Source organism: Pan paniscus, chromosome 3 (assembly GCF_029289425.2).
Source record: "Pan paniscus chromosome 3, NHGRI_mPanPan1-v2.0_pri, whole genome shotgun sequence".
In the NCBI taxonomy this organism is placed as follows: domain Eukaryota; kingdom Metazoa; phylum Chordata; class Mammalia; order Primates; family Hominidae; genus Pan; species Pan paniscus.
Genome location: NC_073252.2, coordinates 1982561 through 2004523, shown reverse-complemented (window position 1 = coordinate 2004523; position 21963 = coordinate 1982561). Strand labels below are relative to the sequence as shown.

At 56.2% G+C, this 21963-nt stretch overlaps 1 protein-coding gene across 8 annotated transcripts in view; it reads left to right on the top strand.

Moving 5' to 3' along the window:
• The window catches only part of FAM53A (family with sequence similarity 53 member A), a 53764-nt gene that overhangs the window by 15156 nt on the left and 16645 nt on the right, over window positions 1-21963 (top strand). For 5 of the 8 annotated variants that reach the window (XM_063603651.1, XM_063603655.1, XM_063603656.1 and 2 more), the window contains exons 2-3: window positions 7451-7689; window positions 21097-21157. In XM_063603651.1, the coding sequence (XP_063459721.1) occupies window positions 7615-7689; window positions 21097-21157 (136 nt within the window). In that variant the 5' untranslated portion in view covers window positions 7451-7614. Of the gene's footprint in view, window positions 1-7444; window positions 7690-21096; window positions 21158-21963 lie in introns of all 8 variants that reach the window. The other 3 variants (XM_063603657.1, XM_063603653.1, XM_063603652.1) reach the window with 1 other exon arrangement.

Genomic DNA, 21963 nt, shown 5'->3' with positions numbered 1-21963 from the left:
TTGAGGATCAGGCTTGAGCTAGGTGCAGAGGTGGAAGGAGAGGCAGGGAAAGCTCCTGGGGTTGTCGGCTAAGTCACCAGTGCAGTTACAAGGAAGGGATTTACGGTGCAGTTACAAGGAGCCTTTGGGAGCGAGGATGGCGACTTAATGCCAGAAAAGTGGAAGTGAGTTCGTTGTAGCTGTCCTCTGAAGTGAGCCCACTTAGTGTGAGGAGAAGGCATCGCCTGGGCTCAGGGCAGTGCTTGTGGACTTGGGAGGGACCACTTTCTGTTTGGAGGGGCCGGCGCTGAGAGGTCCTGGAGTAGGGGCGAGGGATGCCTGATGCCGGCTGTGCTTCCCGGAGCTCAGGTGGTGTGTCCTCTTTGTTTTTGCTGGGTCCCACTCCTCACCTGTTGGTGGCAGGGACAGTGAGTTCTGGCAGTGGGAGCCAGGTTTCTCTCACTTCCCACGTCTCTTCTACATCTACCTGGAACCCAGAGGTCTCTTCCCACTTGTCCTGGCCTTTGTCTCCTTTTCCGGGACCCTCTTGTTTAGCTTTCAGTCCTGGCTTCAATGTCACTGCCTTAGAGGGGCCTCTCTGATCGCCCCTCGAAATTGCAGGTGGGGTCCTACGGCATCCTTCTCACTGCTACCATCCGTCACTGTTTCTGTATCTCTGGGCTTTCCCAGCTCCGGCAGGGGCTTCCTCTGGTCCTGAACTGCTCCTTCCCCAGACTTCCCTCATGCAGACTGGAGACTGGCCTCAGAACTGCCAAGGGGGAGGGACTCGCTGTCCATCACGCCTCGTGACTGGTGCTGCATCCTCATGGCTCAGTTTCTTGTAAGGGGAGACGGGCCTGACATTGTGTGTGTGGAATCGCATCCCCCAGGAGGTTATGTTCAAGTCTGCACCCCTAATACTTGCAAATGTGACTTTATTTAGAAATTGCAGATGCTATTGTAATTTTTTTTTTTTTTTGAGACAGAGTCTCACTCTGTTGCCCAGGCTGGAGTGCAGTGGCATGATCTCGGCTCACTGCAACCTCCGCCTCCTGGGTTCAAGCAATTCTCCTGCCTCAGCCTCCCAAGTAGCTGGGACCACAGGCACGCGCCACCACACCCAGCTAATTTTTTATATTTTTAGTAGAGACAGGATTTCACCGTGTTAGCCAGGATGGTCTTGATTTCCTGACCTTGTGACTTGCCCGCCTCGGCCTCCTAAAGTGCTGGGATTACAGGCGTGAGCCACCGCGCCCGGCCAGATGCTTTTGCAATTAATGTACATTAAGATGAAGTCATATCATTAGAGTCAGCTCTAACCCAATCATTGGTGTCCTTATAAGAAGAGATAGCGATACAGAGACTCTGTGGCGCTGGGGAGAAGGCCGCATGGTGACAGAGGCAGAGATCGCAGTGGTACAGCTATAAGCCAGGAAATGCCGAGGACTCCCAGAGCCACTGGAAACTGGAGAGAGTCCTGGAACAGGTTCCCCCTCAGCCTCCAGAAGGAGGCACCTGTTGATACCTCAGTTTTGGACTTCCGGCCTCCAGAACTGTGAGAGTAAACTTGTGTTGTTTGAAGCCCCCTCAGTTATGGGAGATTGTTATAATGGCCCTGCTGGCATCTTGGAAGCCAACACACGTGTCGGTGATGACCTGACTAACGCCTTCCTTCCTGCAGGAAATGCATGTTCCACACGAGGGTCTCTTCCCTGCCCAGCACTCACAATCCCCATCGTCTCCTGGGCTCCCAGCAGGGAGCTGCTTTTGGCAGTAGACGTGGTCCCTCCTGCGCTGCATGCGCCTCCCGCGTGCCAGAGCTGCTGCCTTGACACTGCTGGGTGCTCCGCATTGGCGCTGCTGGACACTTGCCCTGGCTGGTGCTTTGCGGGCACACTTTATCTGATTTTTTTTTGAAACGGAGTCTCGCTGGGTCACCACACTGGAGTGCAGTGGTGTGATTTCGGCTCACTGCAACCTCTGCCCCACCCGGTTCAAGTGATTCTCCTGCCTCAGCCTCCTGAGTAGCTGGGACTACAGGTGCGCGCCATCACACCAAGCTAATTTTTATATTTTTAATAGAGACAGGGTTTCACCATGTTGGCCCAGGATGGTCTCGATCTCCTGACCTCCTGATCTACCCTCCTCGGCCTCCCAAGGTGCTGGGATTACAGGCATGAGCCACCACGCCCAGCCCGTCTGATGTTTTAAAGTCTGTGAGTTATGAGCGTGTGACTCTTGCACACACATGTCATCGTTTCTCTGTCGAGGGCGTGCAGACCCTCCAGGCGTTCACATCACACGTGACCACAGGCAGTAGTCACAGCCAGGAGTGTGGCATCAGTGTGGCATGGTGCTGGCATCTGATGGTGCTCAGGCAGATTTGGGACGTGTCCTCCCTGCCGTTTTTCTGACCCAGGGTCACGTGCTGCATTGGGACCCCCCCCCCCCCCCCCCCAGTCTGGGCAGGGCCTCGCCGAGCTCTTTCCTGACTCCATGCTTCTGAAGATCTCTGGCTGGTCATTTTGGAGAGTTGGCCTGTTTTGAGATTGTCTGACATTTCTTCAGAATTAAATAATCAGGTTCCAGGCCAGGCGTGGTGGTGATACATACCTGTAATCCCAGCACTGTGGGAGGCTGAGGTGGGTGGATCACCTGAGGTCAGGAGTTGGAGACCAGCCTGGCCAACATGGCGAAATGCTGTCTTTACTACAAATACAAAAATTAGCTGGGTGTGGTAGTGTGTGCCTGTAATCCCGGCTACTTGGCAGTCTGAGGCAGGAGAATCGCTTGAACCTGGGAGGCGGAGGTTGCAGTGAGCCGAGATCACACCACTGCACTCCAGCCTGGGCGATGGAGAAAGACTCTGCCTCAAAAAAAAAAAAAAAAAAAAGGAAATTCAGGTTCCTGTGTTTGTGTCCTGGGCGCCTCACAGGAGGCTCTTGGGGTGTTCACATTGATCGCTGGGTTCAGGTGCCTGCCGGGCAAACCTGCTGTTACTGTTTTTCCTTGGTGGCTGCCGAGCATCTTTTGGGGATCACTCTGAGGCTGTGAGCTCTGTTTCTCGCCATACGTTCTCTGTGGGTCCAGCATCACGGATGCATCTTGCCTGAGACTGTTGTGTTGGGACATTGGTCAAGTGGTGATTTTAAGGCATTTCCCTCATTCTCTCTGCACTCACTAGTGGCTCCCCACCACCCCGTGAGGAGGTGCTTCCTGCCACCCCCACCTCACCTGGGTCCATGGGTTCCTGGGTTCCTGATTCCTGGGTTCCTGGGTTTGTGGGTTCCTGGGTTCCTGGGTCCATGGGTCTATGGGTTCCTGGGTTTGTGGGTCCATGGGTTCATGGGTTCCTGGGTCTGTGGGTAGCTGGTTCCTGGGTTTGTGGGTCTGTGGGTCCCTGGGTCCGTGGGTTCCTGGATTCATGGGTTCCTGGATCTGTGGGTTCCTGGTTGCTGGGTCCGTGGGTCCGTGGGTTCTTGGGTTCCTGGGTCTGTGGGTACCTGGGTCTTTGGGTCCGTAGGTCCCTGGGTTCCTGGATCTGTGGGTTCCTGGGTTCGTGGGTTCGTGGGTTCTGGGTCTGTGGGTCCATGGGTTCCTGGGTTCTGAGGTTCATGGGTTCCTGGGTATCTGGGTTCATGGGTTCCTGGGTGCCTGTGTTCACTGCTGCTCGCTTTGCTCTGTGTCACAGGCAGGCTGCTGGGGAGCCATCCTCACTTCCTGTACCTCAACAGGCTCCAGCTCTTTTCCCTGCCCCAGCCCTGAAATCAGCCGTTTCTATACAGACTGTGAGGCCTGTTTTTAAAATAAAATCCTAGTTATTATTTTTTCAAGTTATAGTGTGGCTGCTGTTGCCTTTCTAGGGTTGTGTATGTGCTTTGTGCAATCAGGAGGGTTTGGAAGGTGGGTGTGCAGCCCCTCGTGGTGCACGGTGTGAAGGGAGCTGGCCCCTCACCTTGCAGGAGTGGTTGGTGGGATTAGGGAGGGAGGCTGGCTTGTCAGCCATAGAGCCCCATCCTGTGAGGGCTCTGAGGCTGGGATAGAGGTGAGTCCGGGCCGTGGCTGTGAGCTGGTGGCTCTGATGCTGGGACAGAGGTGAGTCCGGGCTGTGGCTGTGGCTGTGAGCTGGGGGCTCTGACGCTAGGACAGAGGTGAGTCCGGGCCGTGGCTGTGAGCTGGTGGCTCTGACGCTGGGACAGAGGTGAGTCCGGGCTGTGGCTGTGGCTGTGAGCTGGGGGCTCTGACGCTGGGACAGAGGTGAGTCCGGGCCGTGGCTGTGAGCTGGGGGCTCTGACGCTGGGACAGAGGTGAGTCCGGGCCGTGGCTGTGAGCTGGGGGCTCTGACGCTGGGACAGAGGTGAGTCCGGGCCGTGGCTGTGAGCTGGGGGCTCTGAGGCTGGGACAGAGGTGAGTCCGGGCCGTGGCTGTGAGCTGGTGGCTCTGACGCTGGGACAGAGGTGAGTCCGGGCCATGGCTGTGAGCTGGGGGCTCTGAGGCTGGGACAGAGGTGAGTCCGGGCTGTGGCTGTGGCTGTGAGCTGGTGGCTCTGACGCTGGGACAGAGGTGAGTCCGGGCCGTGGCTGTGAGCTGGGGGCTCTGAGGCTGGGACAGAGGTGAGTCCGGGCTGTGGCTGTGGCTGTGAGCTGGTGGCTCTGACGCTGGGACAGAGGTGAGTCCGGGCCGTGGCTGTGAGCTGGGGGCTCTGAGGCTGGGACAGAGGTGAGTCCGGGCTGTGGCTGTGGCCGTGAGCTGGTGGCTCTGACGCTGGGACAGAGGTGAGTCCGGGCCGTGGCTGTGAGCTGGGGGCTCTGAGGCTGGGACAGAGGTGAGTCCGGGCTGTGGCTGTGGCTGTGAGCTGGTGGCTCTGACGCTGGGACAGAGGTGAGTCCGGGCCGTGGCTGTGAGCTGGGGGCTCTGATGCTGGGACAGAGGTGAGTCCGGGCTGTGGCTGTGGCTGTGAGCTGGGGGCTCTGACGCTGGGACAGAGGTGAGTCCGGGCCGTGGCTGTGAGCTGGGGGCTCTGACGCTGGGACAGAGGTGAGTCCGGGCCGTGGCTGTGAGCTGGGGGCTCTGACGCTGGGACAGAGGTGAGTCCGGGCCGTGGCTGTGAGCTGGGGGCTCTGACGCTGGGACAGAGGTGAGTCCGGGCCGTGGCTGTGAGCTGGTGGCTCTGACGCTGGGACAGAGGTGAGTCCGGGCCGTGGCTGTGAGCTGGGGGCTCTGAGGCTGGGACAGAGGTGAGTCCGGGCTGTGGCTGTGGCTGTGAGCTGGTGGCTCTGACGCTGGGACAGAGGTGAGTCCGGGCCGTGGCTGTGAGCTGGGGGCTCTGAGGCTGGGACAGAGGTGAGTCCGGGCCGTGGCTGTGAGCTGGTGGCTCTGACGCTGGGACAGAGGTGAGTCCGGGCCGTGGCTGTGAGCTGGGGGCTCTGAAGCTGGGACAGAGGTGAGTCCGGGCCGTGGCTGTGAGCTGGGGGCTCTGATGCTGGGACAGAGGTGAGTCTGGGCTCTGGCTGTGAGCTGGCACCCCAGTTACTGGTGGTTTTTCCCCAGCTGACATCGACCAGCGTGGGGTGTGCAGTGTGGCTGGCTCTGATTTGTGCTCCCTAGTTTGAGACAATTTGAATGGAGCCACTGCTGTGGAGAGGCCTCCTTCTGAAGCATCACAAGTGGGCCCGGCTGACCCTGGCCCAGCGCACGACACCCCTCTTGGAGTCTGAGGTTCTTGGCTGTGGGCTGGAGATGACAGTGGTGGCTGCCGAGGGTGGTGGGAGTGGTCAGCGCTGAGCACGCGATTTCAGATCCAGTGAGCCAGGCGGGCACAGCCTTTAGCTGATGTGGTGTGTCCCCTGGCCTGGAATAGCCCCATGGGTGGGTGGCACCCGTCAGGACCTGTGCACAGACCCTGCCTGGGTTTGCTCTGCCCAGTCCCCTGGACCTGGCAGCAGCGGGGCTGTGCCTGGTGACGGGAAGGCTCCGAGCCAGGCTGGGTGGCCCGCTGTGCGCGTCGCTGCTGTGTTGGTGGTGGCGCCTTTGCCCTGGCCCTCGTTCAGGAAGATGCTGGCTTTTGGGCTCTAGGGAAGTGCATGTTGGTTTCTGTGGAGAGCGGTTGTGCGTGTACATTTTAAGCGTGGAACGCAGGTATCGAACCGTGTTGAAACCTTTCCAGCGTTGGCAGAAGTGTGCGTGTGAGTCTCCTTTGCCCTTTTACTTTACTGGCAGGTGTCGTGAACTTGGATGCCGCCTGCCTTCCTAGCGTGGCCCACGTGGCCGGGCGGTCCTTATGATGGGGCGGCTCACGTGGCTCCCACGTGCCAGGCTTTTGGGGCAGATGCTCGTGAGCGGTGCTGCCTACGGGTTGCCTTCATTGGTGGAGGTGAGGCCTGGGCTTTGGCGTCCTGTCCACCCTTAATCCTTGCCTAGGAGCAGTCTGTGGGCCCCAGAAGACTGGCCGGAAACTGAAGCCGGGCGGCAGCTGAGGACGCGCACCCTGGAGGTTGTGTGGAGGTTCCGTCACTGCTGTCTTAATTCCCAGGCACTCTTCTTTTTCTCTGGAAGTTCCTTTTTGAGGGTGTCCTGGTCTTCATGGAGGTGCCGTATCACTCCAAGAGCAGAGGGCTACTGCTGAGGAAGGCCTTGCCCTCCCACCTAGCACTCTTCTCCAAGTTGCTGGTTTTGCTTGTTTGCACCTTGTCTGTTTTGGCCTCTGTTGGGTCTGAACTAGGTGGCCTTGGCAGCTGCTCACACCCAACAGTGGGACCCTGAGAAGGGTCAAAGCCGGGGCAGGTTGGGGACACGCTGGGTGCAGGGCCACCTTGCTGGGCACCTCAGCTGGTTGGTGTCTGTTGGGAGCAGCCCTGGGGCAGCCCCGCAGCCTCTGCCTGCAGTACAGACGGATCTGCCCACTCCTGGGGCTGGAGAGCTCAGGGCCTGAAAGACCCCCTGAGCCCTCGCCCTTCCTCCGCCGGCCCCTTGCTGTCAGCACGCCAGGTGCAGACCCTGGCAGGCTTCCTGTGCCCCAGCTTCAGTGTGGAGCGCTTGCCCAGCTGGCTGGCACGGGAGCGGGAGGGGTGTTTGGCCACTTGGAGCAGAAGGGGGTGGGTAGGCAGAGTTTCTGTGTTCCTGGCTTGATATTGGCTTTCCAGCAGCTTCCCAGCTTCCAGAATGTCCTTGCGATCATCTCCCATCCTGTTTCCTCTTTTTTGGAGCAGAGGCCTGGGGTGGCCTATCTTCTTCTTTCAGTTGAGGCTTCCGGGGCGGGTGGGTCTAATGTGTGTCTTTGCCTTTAGCCAGAAGACCACCGTGATTAGATTTTCCAGAAGAGAACTCGCGTGGTAGTTTTGAAAATGGGAGGGTGTTTGTGAGGTGGGATATCAGAAATACTTTATACAGAGGGGACTCGGCATGTAGCAGAAACATCAACAAAATGGTTTTGCGTATAATCACATGATGGTTTCTCTCTTCTGAGAAACAGGCACAAATCCTGAAGAGCCCGTGGGCGTGGACTGCTCATCTGTAATGAAAGTGGAGACATGACCTTGAGATTTGGCTGACCCAGCAATGCCGGGGCCTTCGCAAGTCTGATGTTCCAGGACTCCAGTGCCTGTTGGTGTGGACGGAGGACACGGGGCCCCGACCATGGTCACACTCATCACTGAGAAGCTGCAGAGCCAGAGCCTGGACGACCTCACCTGCAAGGCGGAGGCTGGCCCGGTAAGCAGCTGCGGGTGGCACCAGGCTGGGTGCCCCTCCCCTGTGCTATCACAGGAGAATGGCCACACTGGGAGGTGGAGGTGAGGGCTAAGTTCTCAGGGGCCTGGGGGGCCCTGCCGGGCCAGGGATGGGGGTGTCTGGTGCACATGTGGGCCCCAGAGCCCATCAGTGTAATCACAGCGGATTTTCACCATCATTGAAAAAAAATAGACTTATTAAAAATGCCAGCTGGGCGTGGTGGCTCATGCCTGTAATCCCAGCACTTTGGGAGGCCAAGGCGGTCAGATCACTTGAGGTCAGGAGTTCATAACCAGCCTGGCCAACATGTTGAAACCCCGTCTCTACTAAAAATACAAAAATTAGCCTGGCACGGTAGCAGGCGCCTGTAGTCCCAGCTGCTCGGGAGGCTGAGGCAGGAGAATGGCATGCACCCGGGAGGCGGAGCTTGCAGTGAGCCGAGATCGCTCCACTGCACTCCAGCCTGGGACAGAGCGAGACTCCGTCTCAAAAAAAAAAGAGCCTTGACTTGCTGTTTAAAAAAATAGAGTTTTACTGAAAGGCTGACTTACACACAGAAGCTGGAGCCCCAAGCGCAGGTGTGCCTGTTACCATCCAATCAAGCAGCAGCCTGCGCCCCGCCGGGCTCCCTGTCCCTCCCCTCCTAGCCGCGCCTCCCAAGGGAGCCTCTGTCTTGGATTTGATCACCGTGTTAGCTTCCTGCAGGCAGCTTGATTTTCCTACAGTCGTGACGAAGTGAACTTTGGATGTGCCACCTTCAGGACCCCCCCGCCCTAGTTAGATGGCAGATCCAGAAGGAGGTGGCTGATGTCTAGCCTGGAGGGTCTTGCCAGGCCCTCAGAGCCAGCAGGGGTGCTTGGAGCGCCTGCCTATCCTGGGCCTGGCTTGGCTGTGGCTCTGGAGGCGTGGGCACGCTGCATTTGTAGCCCCTTGCATGTTACGGAAATGAGAGGGTGAAGGGAAAGCTGTGGGTCTCGGGCCTTTGGACTGGGCACGTGTGACCCATCTTCACCGCAGGGGGTTCCAGTGAGGGTCTGAGGGTCCAAGCTGAAGCCTCTCCTCCCGAGAGCTGGCGAGCGTGGGTGTTGGGCTGTGGGAGGTGGCATGTGGCCTGAACCTTCACAAGCACTGCTTGTGGGGCCTGCCACTCAGGGCCACTGTGACTGAGGTGACTGTGGCAGCGCTGGCTGTGTCCTGTAGTTAGTACGTTTCTGGCTGTCAGCCCACGGGTAGAGGTGGCCGAGGCGGGGAAGGCAGTGCTTGCCTGATGTCTCAGTGCCTTGCTGGCTGCAGAGCCATGTTCTTTCCAGACACTGTGGCCGGTTCTCATTTTTTCTTTTTTTTTCTGGAGACAGAGTCTTGCTTTGTCATCCATGCTGGAGTGTAGTGGCACCATCTCAGCTCACTGCAACCTCCGTCTCCCAGGTTCAAGTGATTCTCGTGCCTCAGCCTCCCGAGTAGCTAACGTTACAGGCACACGCCACCACACCTGGCTAAATTTTGTATTTTTTTTTTTTTTGAGATGGAGTCTTGCTCTGTCGCCTAGGCTGGAGTGCAATGGCACAATCTCGGCTCACTGCAACCTCCACCTCCCAGGTTCAAGCAATTCTCCTGCCTCAGCCTCCTGAGTAGCTAGGATTACAGGTGCACGCCACCAGGCCTGGCTAATTTTTGTATTTTTAGTAGAGACAGGGTTTCACCATGTTGGTCAGGCTGGTCTCGAGCTCCTGACCTCATGATCTGCCTGCCTCGGCCTCCCAAAGTCCTGGGATTACAGGCGTGAGCCACCACACCCAGCCTAAATTTTGTATTTTTAGTAGAGACGGGGTTTCACCATGTTGGCCATGTTGGCGAGGCTGGTCAGTGATCCGCCCACCTCAGCCTTGCAGAGTGTTGGGATATCAGGCTTGAGCCACCGCGCCCGGCCCCATTTTTCTTTTTGATTAAATGGAGAAAACATTTTTAAGGTGTCTCTAACCAAGACCAAAGGATACAGAGCGGCACATGCCTATCAGATGGCTGTGTGCCTCTGAGGACATTTTTGGCAAGTGGACGTCAGCCAGGGCGTGGGCGGCTTTCCAGGGAGGTGGCTACGCAGCATGCCTGCCGGGCCTGGGAGGTGTCTGGACGGATGTCCTGGTGTGGGGTGACCCACGGGCCCCCACGTCCTCTGTGCTTTAGGTGGCCGCTCTTCACCTCCTTTTTTTTCAGCTTTTATTTTAGATACAGGGGGTACAGGTGCAGGTTTTATTTTAGATACAGGGGGTAGAGGTGCAGGTTTTATTTTAGATACAGGGGGTGCAGGTGCAGGTTTTATTTTAGATACAGGGGGTGCAGGTACAGGTTTTATTTTAGATACAGGGGGTACAGGTGCAGGTTTTATTTTAGATACAGGGGGTGCAGGTGCAGGTTTTATTTTAGATACAGGGGGTGCAGGTACAGGTTTTAGATACAGGGGGTGCAGGTGCAGGTTTTATTTTAGATACAGGGGGTACAGGTGCAGGTTTTATTTTAGATACAGGGGGTGCAGGTACAGGTTTTATTTTAGATACAGGGGGTGCAGGTGCAGGTTTTATTTTAGATACAGGGGGTGCAGGTGCAGGTTTTATTTTAGATACAGGGGGTGCAGGTTTTATTTTAGATACAGGGGGTGCAGGTGCAGGTTTTATTTAAGATACAGGGGGTGCAGGTACAGGTTTTATTTTAGATATGGGGGTGCAGGTGCAGGTTTTATTTTAGATACAGGGGGTGCAGGTGCAGGTTTTATTTTAGATACAGGGGGTGCAGGTGCAGGTTTGTCACTTGGCTATATTGCACTCGGGTTGTGAGCACAGTACCCAGTAGGTAGCTCTTCAGCCCCTGCCTCCTCCCTCCCTCCCATTCTTCATCTCTTTGTGGAGCACTTGTCCATTGACAGAGAAGGCAGCATAGGCAGTTCCTTGGTCAGCCTTGGCCTTGGGACAGGAGCCCTGGGAGCCCTGCAGGGTGAGTGGTCACGAGGGTTCCATCACAGCCTGCTCCTGCTCCTGCTGACCCCACTGGCTCTGTTAGTGGCCAGCCAGGGCCACTGTTGAGTCTGTTGCTGTCGAAGATGGTTTTTCCCAATGACTCCTGTTTTCTTTTATTTATTTATTTATTTATTTACTTATTTATTTTTATTGATCATTCTTGGGTGTTTCTCGCAGAGGGGGATTTGGCAGGGTCACAGGACAATAGTGGAGGGAAGGTCAGCAGATAAACAAGTGAACAAAGGTCTCTGGTTTTCCTAGGCAGAGGACCCTGCGGCCTTCCGCAGTGTTTGTGTCCCTGGGTACTTGCGATTAGGGAGTGGTGATGACTCTTAAGGAGCATGCTGCCTTCAAGCATCTGTTTAACAAAGCACATCTTGCACCGCCCTTAATCCATTTAACCCTGAGTGGACACAGCACATGTTTCAGAGAGCACGGGGTTGGGGGTGAGGTTATAGATTAACAGCATCCCAAGGCAGAAGAATTTTTCTTAGTACAGAACAAAATGAAAAGTCTCCCATGTCTACCTCTTTCTACACAGACACGGCAACCATCCGATTTCTCAATCTTTTCCCCACCTTTCCCCGCTTTCTGTTCCACAAAACCGCCATTGTCATCATGGCCCGTTCTCAATGAGCTGTTGGGTACACCTCCCAGACGGGGTGGTGGCCGGGCAGAGGGGCTCCTCACTTCCCAGTAGGGGCGGCCGGGCAGAGGCCCCCCTCACTTCCCGGACGGGGCAGCTGGCCAGGCGGGGGGCTGACCCCCCCACCTCCCTCCCGGACGGGGCGGCTGGCCAGGCGGGGGGCTGACCCCCCCACCTCCCTCCCGGACGGGGCGGCTGGCTGGGCAGAGGGGCTCCTCACTTCCTAGTAGGGGCGGCCAGGCAGAGGCGCCCCTCACTTCCCGGATGGGGCGGCTGGCCGGGCGGGGGGCTGACCCCCCCACCTCCCTCTCGGACGGGGCGGCTGGCCGGGCGGGGGGCTGACTCCCCCACCTCCCTCCCGGACGGGGCGGCTGGCCGGGCAGAGGGGCTCCTCACTTCCCAGTAGGGGTGGCCGGGCAGAGGCGCCCCTCACCTCCCGGACGGGGCGGCTGGTCGGGCGGGGGGCTGACCCCCCCACCTCCCTCCCGGACGGGGCGGCTGGCCGGGCGGGGGGCTGACCCCCCCACCTCCCTCCCGGACGGGGCGGCTGGCCGGGCGGGGGGCTGACCCCCCCACCTCCCTCCCGGACGGGGCGGCTGGTCGGGCGGGGGGCTGATCCCCCCACCTCCCTCCCGGACGGGGCGGCTGGCCGGGCGGGGGGCTGACCCCCCACCTCCCTCCCGGATGAGGTGGCTGCCGGGCGGAGACGCTCCTTACTTCCCAGACGGGGTGGCTGCCGGGCGGAGGGGCTCCTCACTTCTCAGATGGGGCGGCTGCCGGGCGGAAGGGCTCCTCACTTCTCAGACGGGGCGGTTGCCAGGCAGAGGGTCTCCTCACTTCTCAGACGGGGCGGCCGGGCAGAGATGCTCCTCACATCCCGGACAGGGCGGCAGGGCAGAGGTGCTCCCCACATCTCAGACAATGGGCAGCCGGGCAGAGACGCTCCTCACTTCCCAGATGTGATGGCGGCTGGGAAGAGGCGCTCCTCACTTCCTAGATGGGATGGCGGCCGGGCAGAGACGCTCCTCACTTTCCAGACTGGGCAGCCAGGCAGAGGGGCTCCTCACATCCCAGACGATGGGCGGCCGGGCAGAGACGCTCCTCACTTCCCAGACAGGGTGGCAGCCGGGCAGAGGCTGCAATCTCGGCACTTTGGGAGGCCAAGGCAGGCGGCTGGGAGGTGGAGGTTGTAGCGAGCCGAGATCACGCCACTGCACTCCAGCCTGGGCACCATTGAGCACTGAGTGAACGAGACTCCGTCTGTCATCCCGGCACCTCGGGAGGCCGAAGCTGGCGGATCACTTGCGGTTAGGAGCTGGAGACCAGCCCGGCCAACACAGCGAAACCCGGTCTTCACCAAAAAAATACGAAAACCAGTCAGGCGTGGCGGCGCGCGCCTGCAATCGCAGGCACTCGGCAGGCTGAGGCAGGAGAATCAGGCAGGGAGGTTGCAGTGAGCCGAGATGGCAGCAGTACCGTCCAGCTTCGGCTCGGCATCAGAGGGAGACCGTGGAAAGAGAGGGAGAGGGAGACCGTGGGGAGAGGGAGACCGTGGGGAGAGGGAGACCGTGGGGAGAGGGAGACTGTGGGGAGAGGGAGAGGGAGAGGGACTCGGACTCCTGTTTTCTTAAAACACAACCTGTGAATATGGCGGTGGTTTCTATCTGAAAAAGGAGGACAAACCTTTTTATCCCTAAATGTAAATCTTTTTACTTTTTTTTTTTTTTTTGAGATGGAGTCTTGCCCTGTTGCCGAGGCTGGAGTGCAGTGGAGTGATCGCACGTCATTGCAACCTCCGCTTCCAGGGCTCAGGCGATTCTCTCGCCTCAGCCTCCCGAGTAGCTGGGACTACAGGGCTGTGCCACCATGCCCAACCTATTTTTTAATTTTTTTTTTTAAAGTGATGGAGTCTTGCTCTGTCACCCAGGCTGGAGTGCAGTGGTGCAGTCTCGGCTCACTGCAACCTCTGCCTCCCGCGTTCAAGCAATTCTCTTGCCTCAGTCTCCTGAGTAGCTGGGACTACAGGCATGCGCCACCATGCCCGGCTAATTTTTTTTTGTATTTTTAGTAGAGATGGGGTTTCACCATGTTGGCCAGGCTGGTCTTGAACTCCTGACCTCAAGTGATCCACCCACCTCAGCCTCCCAAAGTGCTGGGATTACAGGCATGAGCCACCATGCCCAGCCTTTATCAGGATTTTTTTAAAAATTATTTTTCATTTATTTATTTATTTTATATTTTAGACAAGAGTCTCACTCTGTTGCCCAGGCTGGAATGCAGTGGCGTGATCGTGGCTCACTGTAACCCCCGCCTCCTGGGTTCAAGCGATTCCTCTGCTTCAGCCTCCTCAGTAGTTGGGATTACAGGCACATGCCACCAAGCCCAGCTAATTTTTGTATTTTTAGTAGAGACAGGGTTTCACCATGTTGGTCAGGCTGGTCTTGAACTCCTAACCTCAGGTGATCCACCCGCTTCAGGCTCCCAAAGTGCTGGGATTACAGGCCTGAGCCAAGGTGCCCGGCCAGGATTTTTAATCTGTGTAATTCAGACAGTGTGATTGCCTGTGTTGAGGAAACCCAGTTACTCAGTGATAGATTGTTTACACGTGAGACCAGCTCTCCCATGTCAACTGAATATCTAAACACAAGTTACTTCTAACATTCAAGGAAACAAGTCAGTATTTTAAATAGCCAATTCATTGTATAAAAATAGAAACTGATGTTTTCAAAGGTGACTTAAAATAGTATTTTTATGAAAAATAAGTGTAGACAGTTGTAGAGAGTAGAAACTCGTACATTCATGTATGAGGTTCTGTGTGGAAATATGTCTTCATACATACCCATGGCCTGGCCTCAGTGAGCAAGCGAGGCGGGCGCCATTAGCTCAGGGCTCCTTGTTTGATCTGCGCCTTTACCCAGTCCCTTCCTGCCATGATTTCATAGTGCATTCTAGACATACTTTCTCTGTAAATATCTCACTCTGTATCTCCAAAAGATAAAGACTTTAAGACACATGACCAGAATGTCATTTTCACACCTAAAACTCTCACAGATTCCTTAATATCTCTATCTGGTCAGCATTCAAACTTCTCCGATTGTCTGAGTTTAAGAATTTGTTCAGGGAGTCCAGATTCAGGGTGTCTCATGTCCCTTTTCCCCATAGGGTGCTCCTTGGAGCTTGTGTGTTGAGGACCCAGCTGCTTGTCCCGGAGTGTCCAGGCTGCATGCCCCGGCTGCCGCCTTGTGCGCTCCCCTCCCACGTGTGTTCTGGGAGTTGCTGGTTGGAGTGAGCCTGCCCCTATGGTTTCCTCTAGTTGCACATAGATTTTTAAACTGAAATTAAAGTTGATTTAGCTTTTTTTTTTTTTTTTTAAAGACAGGGTCTCACTAATTTGTGAATGTTTTTGGTAGAGACGGGGTCTTGCTGTGTTGCCCAGGCTAGTCTCTAACTCCTGGCCTCAAGTGACCCTCCTTATGCGGCTTCCCAAAGTGCTGAGATTGCAGGTGTGAGCCACTGCGCCCAGCCTACAGTTAAAGTGGAACCCACATAATGCTGTTTCTCACTTGTACCAGAAACACTTCTAGTGCTCACTGTCTCTGGGTGGCTGGTGGCTGCCGTGGTACAGCCTGTTGGCTGTTCCTCACCACAGAATGTTCTCGCAGGCAGTGCTGTGAGGCTCGAAGCTCGATCAGGTTCGTGTTTGAGAGACTACCGTTTGCTCATCTGTTCCTCTGTTTTTGGACCTTTGGGTGGTTGCCATATTTTAGCTATTAGGGATAATGCAGCTGTGAACATTCATGTGTGAGTTTCTGTGTGGAAGTTTCATGTATGAGTTTCTGTGTGGAAGTAGGTCTTCATTTCTTTTGGGTGCAAACCTAGTCGTGGGATTGCCAGGTCATATGGTGATTCTATGTTTAACATTTTGAGGAACTGCCAAACTGTTTTCCACAGTGTCTGTACCATGTTCCGTTCCGCAGCAATGTATGAGAGTTCTAATTTCTCCAACTCTTTTTTTTTCTTGAGGCAGAGTCTCGCTCTTTCGCCCAGGCTGGAGTGCAGTGGCGCGATCTCAGCTCACCCTGCCTCCCAGGTTCACGCCATTCTCATGCCTCAGCCTCCCAAGTAGCTGGGACTACAGGCGCATGCCACCACTCCCAGCTAATTTTTTGTATTTTTTTTTAGTAGAGCTGGGGTTTCACCGTGTTGACAAGGATGGTCTCAATCTCCTGACCTCGTGATCCGCCTGCCTCGGCCTCCCAAAGTGCTGGGATTACAGGCATGAGCCACCGTGCCTGGCCCTAATTTCTCCAACTCTCATCAACGTGTGTTATTGTCCATTTTTTTGATAAAAGCCACCTTCGTGGGTGTGGAGTAGTATCTCATTGTGGTTCTGATTTTCATTTCCCTATGGTTAGCTATGTTGAGCATGTTTTCACGTGCTCATTGGCCATTTGTATCTCTTCTTTTGAGAAATATCTAATGAAATCCCATTTTTACTTTAAAATTGGGTTATTTCTCTTTTTATTTTTGAGTTGTGAGAACCTTTTTTTTTTTTTTTTTTTTTTGAGACAGGGCCTTGCTTTGTTGCCCAGGCTGGAGTGCAGGGTCTCAATCACTGCTCACTGCAGCCTCGACCTCCTGGGCTCAAGTGATCCTCCTGCTGCAGCCTTCTGAGTAGCTAGGACTACAGACATGTGTGACCACACCCAGCTTTTTTTTTTTTTTTTTTTTTTTTGTGATGGAATCTTGCTCTTGTTGCTAAGGCTGGAGTGCAGTGGTGCGATCTTGGCTCACTGCAACCTCCACCTCCTGGGTTCGAGAGAGTCTTCTGCCTCAGCCTCCTAAGTAGCTGGGATAACAGGCATCTGCCACCACACCCGGCTAATTTTTATATTTTTAGTAGAGATGGAATTTCACCATGTTGGCCAGGCTGGTCTCGAACTCCTGACTTTGTGATCCGCCTGCCTTGGCCTCCCAAAATGCTGGGATTACAGGTTACAGCCACCACGCCCACCCCACACCTAGCTATTTTTTAAAAATTTATATCTTTTAGAAAGGGGGTCTCACTGTGTTTCCCAGGCTGGTTTCGACCTCCTGGGCTCAATGGGTCCTCCCGCCTCAGCCTCCCAAAATGCAGGGATTACAGGTGTGAGCCATGACACCTGGCCAGTAAGAGTTCTTTATGGTTTCTTCCCCCGTTCTGTCATTCTGTCATCTCGAGAGTGGTCTGTAAATGGAGTGACACAGTGCACAAGCATTTGGGTTCTGTCTTTCCATCAGCATGCTTCCCTGGAGATCCGTCCGGCGGTTCCTCTGCGCCACCAAGAGGTGCTCCGTGGCATGGAGGTGCACTCTGTGTAACCATGTGGAGGAATGCCGCGTCCTAATGCAAATCATGACGTGATTTTTAGGGTTGTGTCCTCATGGGGGACCTACACAGACGACCAGTAACCACAGGCGTGAGGCGGTGGGAGGGGAGTGGGCATGGGTGCCTCGCTGAGCTGCCGGAGCAGCAAAGAGGGCTGGAGGTGTAATGGCGGCTGAGTGCTGGAAGATGGGTGGGGTCTTAATGTTGGGGTGGGCAAAGGCCATTGGGGCCACAGGGAGGGGGACGTGGATGGGTGGGTGGGGCCAGCATCTCACTGTGCTCTGGCTGGGGCTTCCCCAGAGAGCCCGGGACAGCAGCCAGGAGGCAGTAGGGCCTGAAGGTCACGTGTGAAGGTCATTCAGCGCGTTGGGGCGTCTGCGCTGCACTGGCTGTGCTGTGTTAGCAATATGGTGCTCACTTCCTGCAGGGAGGCGGGTGGGAAGCAGGTGACTGAGGAGTCGCGATAGTGCATCAGGAAAAAAGTAGAGCCCAAGGGGTGCTGGGAGTTTACATAGGGCGCCGGGCTGTGACCCCCGGGTGGAGCTGGAAGGTGGGTGGTAAGCCATATGGACATCTGGGGAGTCAGCCAGGTGGAGGTTCCCATGGCCGTGGGAGGCTGTGAGGGTGGGAGCCTGGGGGCACAGGCATCTGGGATCTGACTCTCAGGAGTCCAGAGGGCAGAGTAGAGGGCCACGGCGGCCAGGACCAGAGCAGCAGTTCCCGGGCTGAGGGGCGGAGAGCAGGGAGAGCTGAGAATGTCAGGGTAGGGGAGAGAGGAGGCGGTGTGTTGGGGCTGTGCTGGGGGCTGTAGGTGCAGGGATGCTCACTGTGCCGCTGGCCTGGTGGGCACGGTATGGGTGGGTGGCGGGCTGTGGTGTCCTCCAGCCCTGTGCAGCTGTGCAGATACAGGCTGGGATTGATTGGTAGAGAGTTGGTTTTTAAAAAACTTTTAGTTTTTTTTTTTTTTTTGAGATGGAGTCTGGCTCTGTCACCCAGGCTGGAGTGCAGAGGCGTGATCTCCGCTCATTGTAAGCTCTGCCTTACACCATTCTCCTGCCTCAGCCTCCTGAGTAGCTGGGACTACAGGCGCTCGCCACCACGCCTGGCTAATTTTTTTGTATTTTTAGTAGAGATGGGGTTTCACCATGTTAGCCAGGATGGTCTCGATCTCCTGACCTCGTCACCTGCCATCTCGGCCTCCTGAAGTGCTGGGATTACAGGCGTGAGCCACCGTGCCCAGCCTAAAAACTTTTAGGTTTTTAAAGACAGGGTCTTGCTGTGTTGCCCAGGCTGGAGTGCAGTGCACTCAGTCGTTCGCTGCAGCCTTGGCCTCCCTAGCCCAAGCAATCCTCCCACCTCAGCCTCTTGAGTAGCTGGAATCACAGGCTCATGCCATCATATCTGCTCTTTTTTTTGTAGAGACCAGGTTTCCCTGTGTTGCCCAGGCTGTTCTCAAACTCCTGGGCTCAAGTGATCCTCCCACTTTGGCCTCCCACAGTGCTGGGATTCGCCTGTGTCCGGCCCTGAAGTACAGGTTTGTTTTTTTTCTTCTTCTTTTTCTGGACGGAGTCTTGCTCTTGTTGCCCAGGCTGGAGTGCAATGGTGTGATCTCAGCTCACTGCAGCCTCTGCCTCCCGGGTTCAAGTGATTCCCCTGCCTCAGCCTCCCAAGTAGCTGGGATTACAGGCATCCACCACCACACCCAGCTAATTTTTGTATTTTTAGTAAAGACAGGGTTTCACCATGTTGGCCACGTTGGTCTCAAACTCCTGGGCTCAAGCGATCCTCCCGCCGTGCTGGGATTCAGGTGTGTGCCCCCGTGCCCAGCCCTGAAGTCCACATTTCCTGAGGCTTAAGGGCTGCATGTTCACGTTCCCCGAAATCCATATGTTGAAATCCTCACCCTCAAGGTGATGGGATGAATATTTGGAGGTGGGGCCTCTGGGAGGTGCTTAGGTCATGGCGGCAGTGCCCTCATGAATGGAATTAAGTGCGCATATGTGAGAGGCAGCAGAGAGGAAGCCAGCCCCTTCGACCATGCATAGATACAACCGGAAGAGCCGTCTGTGAACCAGGAGGTGGCCTTACCAGACACTGAATCTGCCCGTCCCTTGATCTTGGACTTCTGCCTCCAGGACTGTGAGGAATAAGTGTTTTTGACAAGCCCCCGCCTGAGCCTGTGGGACCTGGCTGCCCAGCCTCTTCTGGCTCCTGGGGACCCTGGCTCTGTTTGTCTGCCACACCCACATCCCACACGGCCAGTACCGCTGGGAGTAGCTGCTGCCCCTTGCATGTCTTTGCACAGAGGTGGTCACATCTCGGGCCGTGCTGGCTTGTGGCTCCTTCAAGCTGCCTGTGAGAGCCATCTGTGCCGGCTGGGAAAGTCCTTTCCTTGCTAGATGTTTTTCTGTGGCAGTGTCGGGCTGGGTGCTGTTCATGTGGCCCCGGGGAACGGGTGCTGTGCGGAACAGGAAGAGAGCGAGGTCCTGGTGCTTGCTGGGGGGAGGCCCAGGGCTGGGAGGATCTACAGCAACAAGGGTCCCTGTGGCGTGAAAGCCTTCAGGTCCTTTAGCAGAGCTGCCTCTCCTCTCTCCATTGGACCCGGGTCCCGGGGTGTGAGAACCTGGAGGTCGTGTGGTTCCCGGGCCCGCACCAGGCCCTGTCCTCATGATGTGGCCGGGTGCTCGCAGCTCCACACCACTGTGCTGGCTGAGGTGGGACCCCGTGTGTAGGCGGCCTGTCTTTTTTCGGGGTCACAAACCCAACTTTTAACTTATTCCCTTTACGGGAAGCAGTGAAGGATTTCCTTTTAATTTTATCGTGTTTGGAAATGTTATCATAGGACGTGATGCCATGGGCTTAGGCGTTAACTGAGAGGTTCTGAAGTGTGGCAGAGGAGCCCCACAACTCTAAGGCAGAAAAGCAGAGGGGCTGCTGTGCCCGGACCCTGCGGGACAGCCGTGTCCTTGTCACAGGGTGGCCTTCTGTGTTCTCACAGACGAGGAAGCTCTGGGAGGTTAGGGAGCTTGCCGGGCACCCGGCAGGACCCCCCTCCTGTGCCCCATCCTCTACAGGGCCCTGTGTCCCGCCTGCACGGGCCAGCGTGTGGAAGCAGACACATTAACGGCCTCCAAGCTGTGACCTGCCAAGCAGCTCCCTGACACTTCATGGGGCAGGGAAGAGAGCCCTGTGGCATTTCCCTTAGTGCCCTCCCTATAGACCCTCCAGCTGCCACCATGCCCTGTGGCTTTCCTGCTTCCAGGGAGGGAGACCCTGCCCTCTGGACGTCTCCCTGGACCAGCGCCACACTCCAGAGCCTGGCTTAGGGGCTCAGGTCCCATGTCTGAGCTGTTGCAGGTGGGAAAGGGCCCCTTGGGTCTTGGCTGAAGTTCTTGCTGAAAAGTAAGTAAGTGGTGAGGTTTGCAAAGATGGCTGCAGCTGAGGCTGCCGAGAGGCAGGAGGGCCTGAGCTTCAGGAGCAGGGACAGGATGCATGCCTGTGGCTTGGAATAAAAATGTCTGAGGCCGGGCGTGGTGGCTCACACCTGTAATTCCAGCACTTTGTGAGGCCGAGGTGGGAAGATCACGAGGTGAGGAGATCGAGACCATCCTGGCTAACATGGTGAAACCCTGTCTCTACTAAAAATATATTTAAAAAAACAAAATTAGCCGGGCGTGGTGGCAGGTGTCTGTAGTCCCAGCTACTCGGGAGGCTGAGACAGGAGAATGGCGTGAACCCAGGAGGCAGAGCTTGCAGTAAGCAGAGAGCGTGCCACTGCACTCCAGTGTGGGCAACAGAGCGAGACTCTGTCTCAAAAACAAACAAACAAAAAGTCCGTTTAGTGTTAACAGCTCTTTTAAAAACAGAAAAAATTTTTAAAAAAATTTAAAAATGTCCGTTTACAGCCGGGCGTGATGGCTCATGCCTGTAATCCCAGCACTTTAGGAGGCCGAGGCGGGCGGATCACGAGGTCAGGAGATGGAGACCGTCCTGGCTAACACGGTGAAACCCTGTCTCTACTAAAAATACAAAAAATTAACCGGGCGTGGTGGTGGGTGCCTGTAGTCCGAGCTACTTGGGAGGCTGAGGCAGGAGAATGGTGTGAACCGGGGAGGCGGAGCTTGCAGTGAGCTGAGATCGCGCCACTGCGCTCCAGCCTGGGTGACAGAGTGAGACTCCGTCTAAAAAAAAAAAATTGTCCATTTACTCAGTTGAATTTTGTTAGGTTTTAATAAAACTGCTTATTTTAATCACTAGAAAGAAAACACTGGGGAAAGGTAGAACGTGCTGCAGTGATGAAAATGGGGGATATTATTGCCGAATTCTCACGTGTCAGTCACAGTATTGAAACTTCTCTTTCCTGTCAGTTGCAGTATTCTGCCGAAACCCTGAACAAGAGTGGTCGTCTGTTCCCTTTGGAGCTCAACGGTGAGCGCTTTAGGAGCTGTGGCCGGAGGCCTGAGCAGGGCTGGGACCGGACTTCTGGGCTGGGAGGGTCCTGGACGCAGAACATGAGCCGGATCTGCAGAAGCCCAGGAAGGTGTTTGTGTGCCCTGCACTGGGGCATGGGGTGGTCCCTGCTGCTGTCCTCCCACGGCTGGGCCAGTGGTCAAGAGTGGTCTGTGAGCAGGACGGCTCGTGTAGGGTGCGGGCCCAGCCAGGTCTCTCCCTCCTCAGCTGGTGGGGCCCAGGGGTCTGCTGTGCCCTTTCTGGAAGGTGCAAGGCCCACCCTGTGGCCACTAAAAGAAGAGGACGGTGTGGCTGGCAGGGCTTGTAGCGTCAGCTGGAGTGTGCCATGGCATACTGGGCGGCCCACCCACTGTCCGTGCAGTGGAGGGTGTGGCTGTGCCTGGTTCACCTGCAGGTGGGCCCTTCATTGATGGAGAGCAGGTGCCCCGAGTATGGGGGCTGGCTGGTGTTCACGGGCCAGGTAACCCTGGGGTCCCAGGTCCTCCCCCAGCGAAGGTCCCAGGGGCATCTCCCTCTGTTGGCCCTGCTGACCCGACTGTGACACGCCCAGCGCCCTGTGTCACGCAGAGTGGGCCCGTTAGGAGGCTCACCTTGCTGAGCGCCAGATGACCAAAGTGAAGGTGTTTTACCAGATTCTTTCACGAGTAGATGGAAGTAGGAAGTGTGAGGCCCCAGCTGGCCAGAGCCCCACCCCCTGCCCGGCCTGTGGTGCGATGTCCTCACCTCAGCCTCCTGGGGTTCATCCTGCACACGGGGCCAGACCA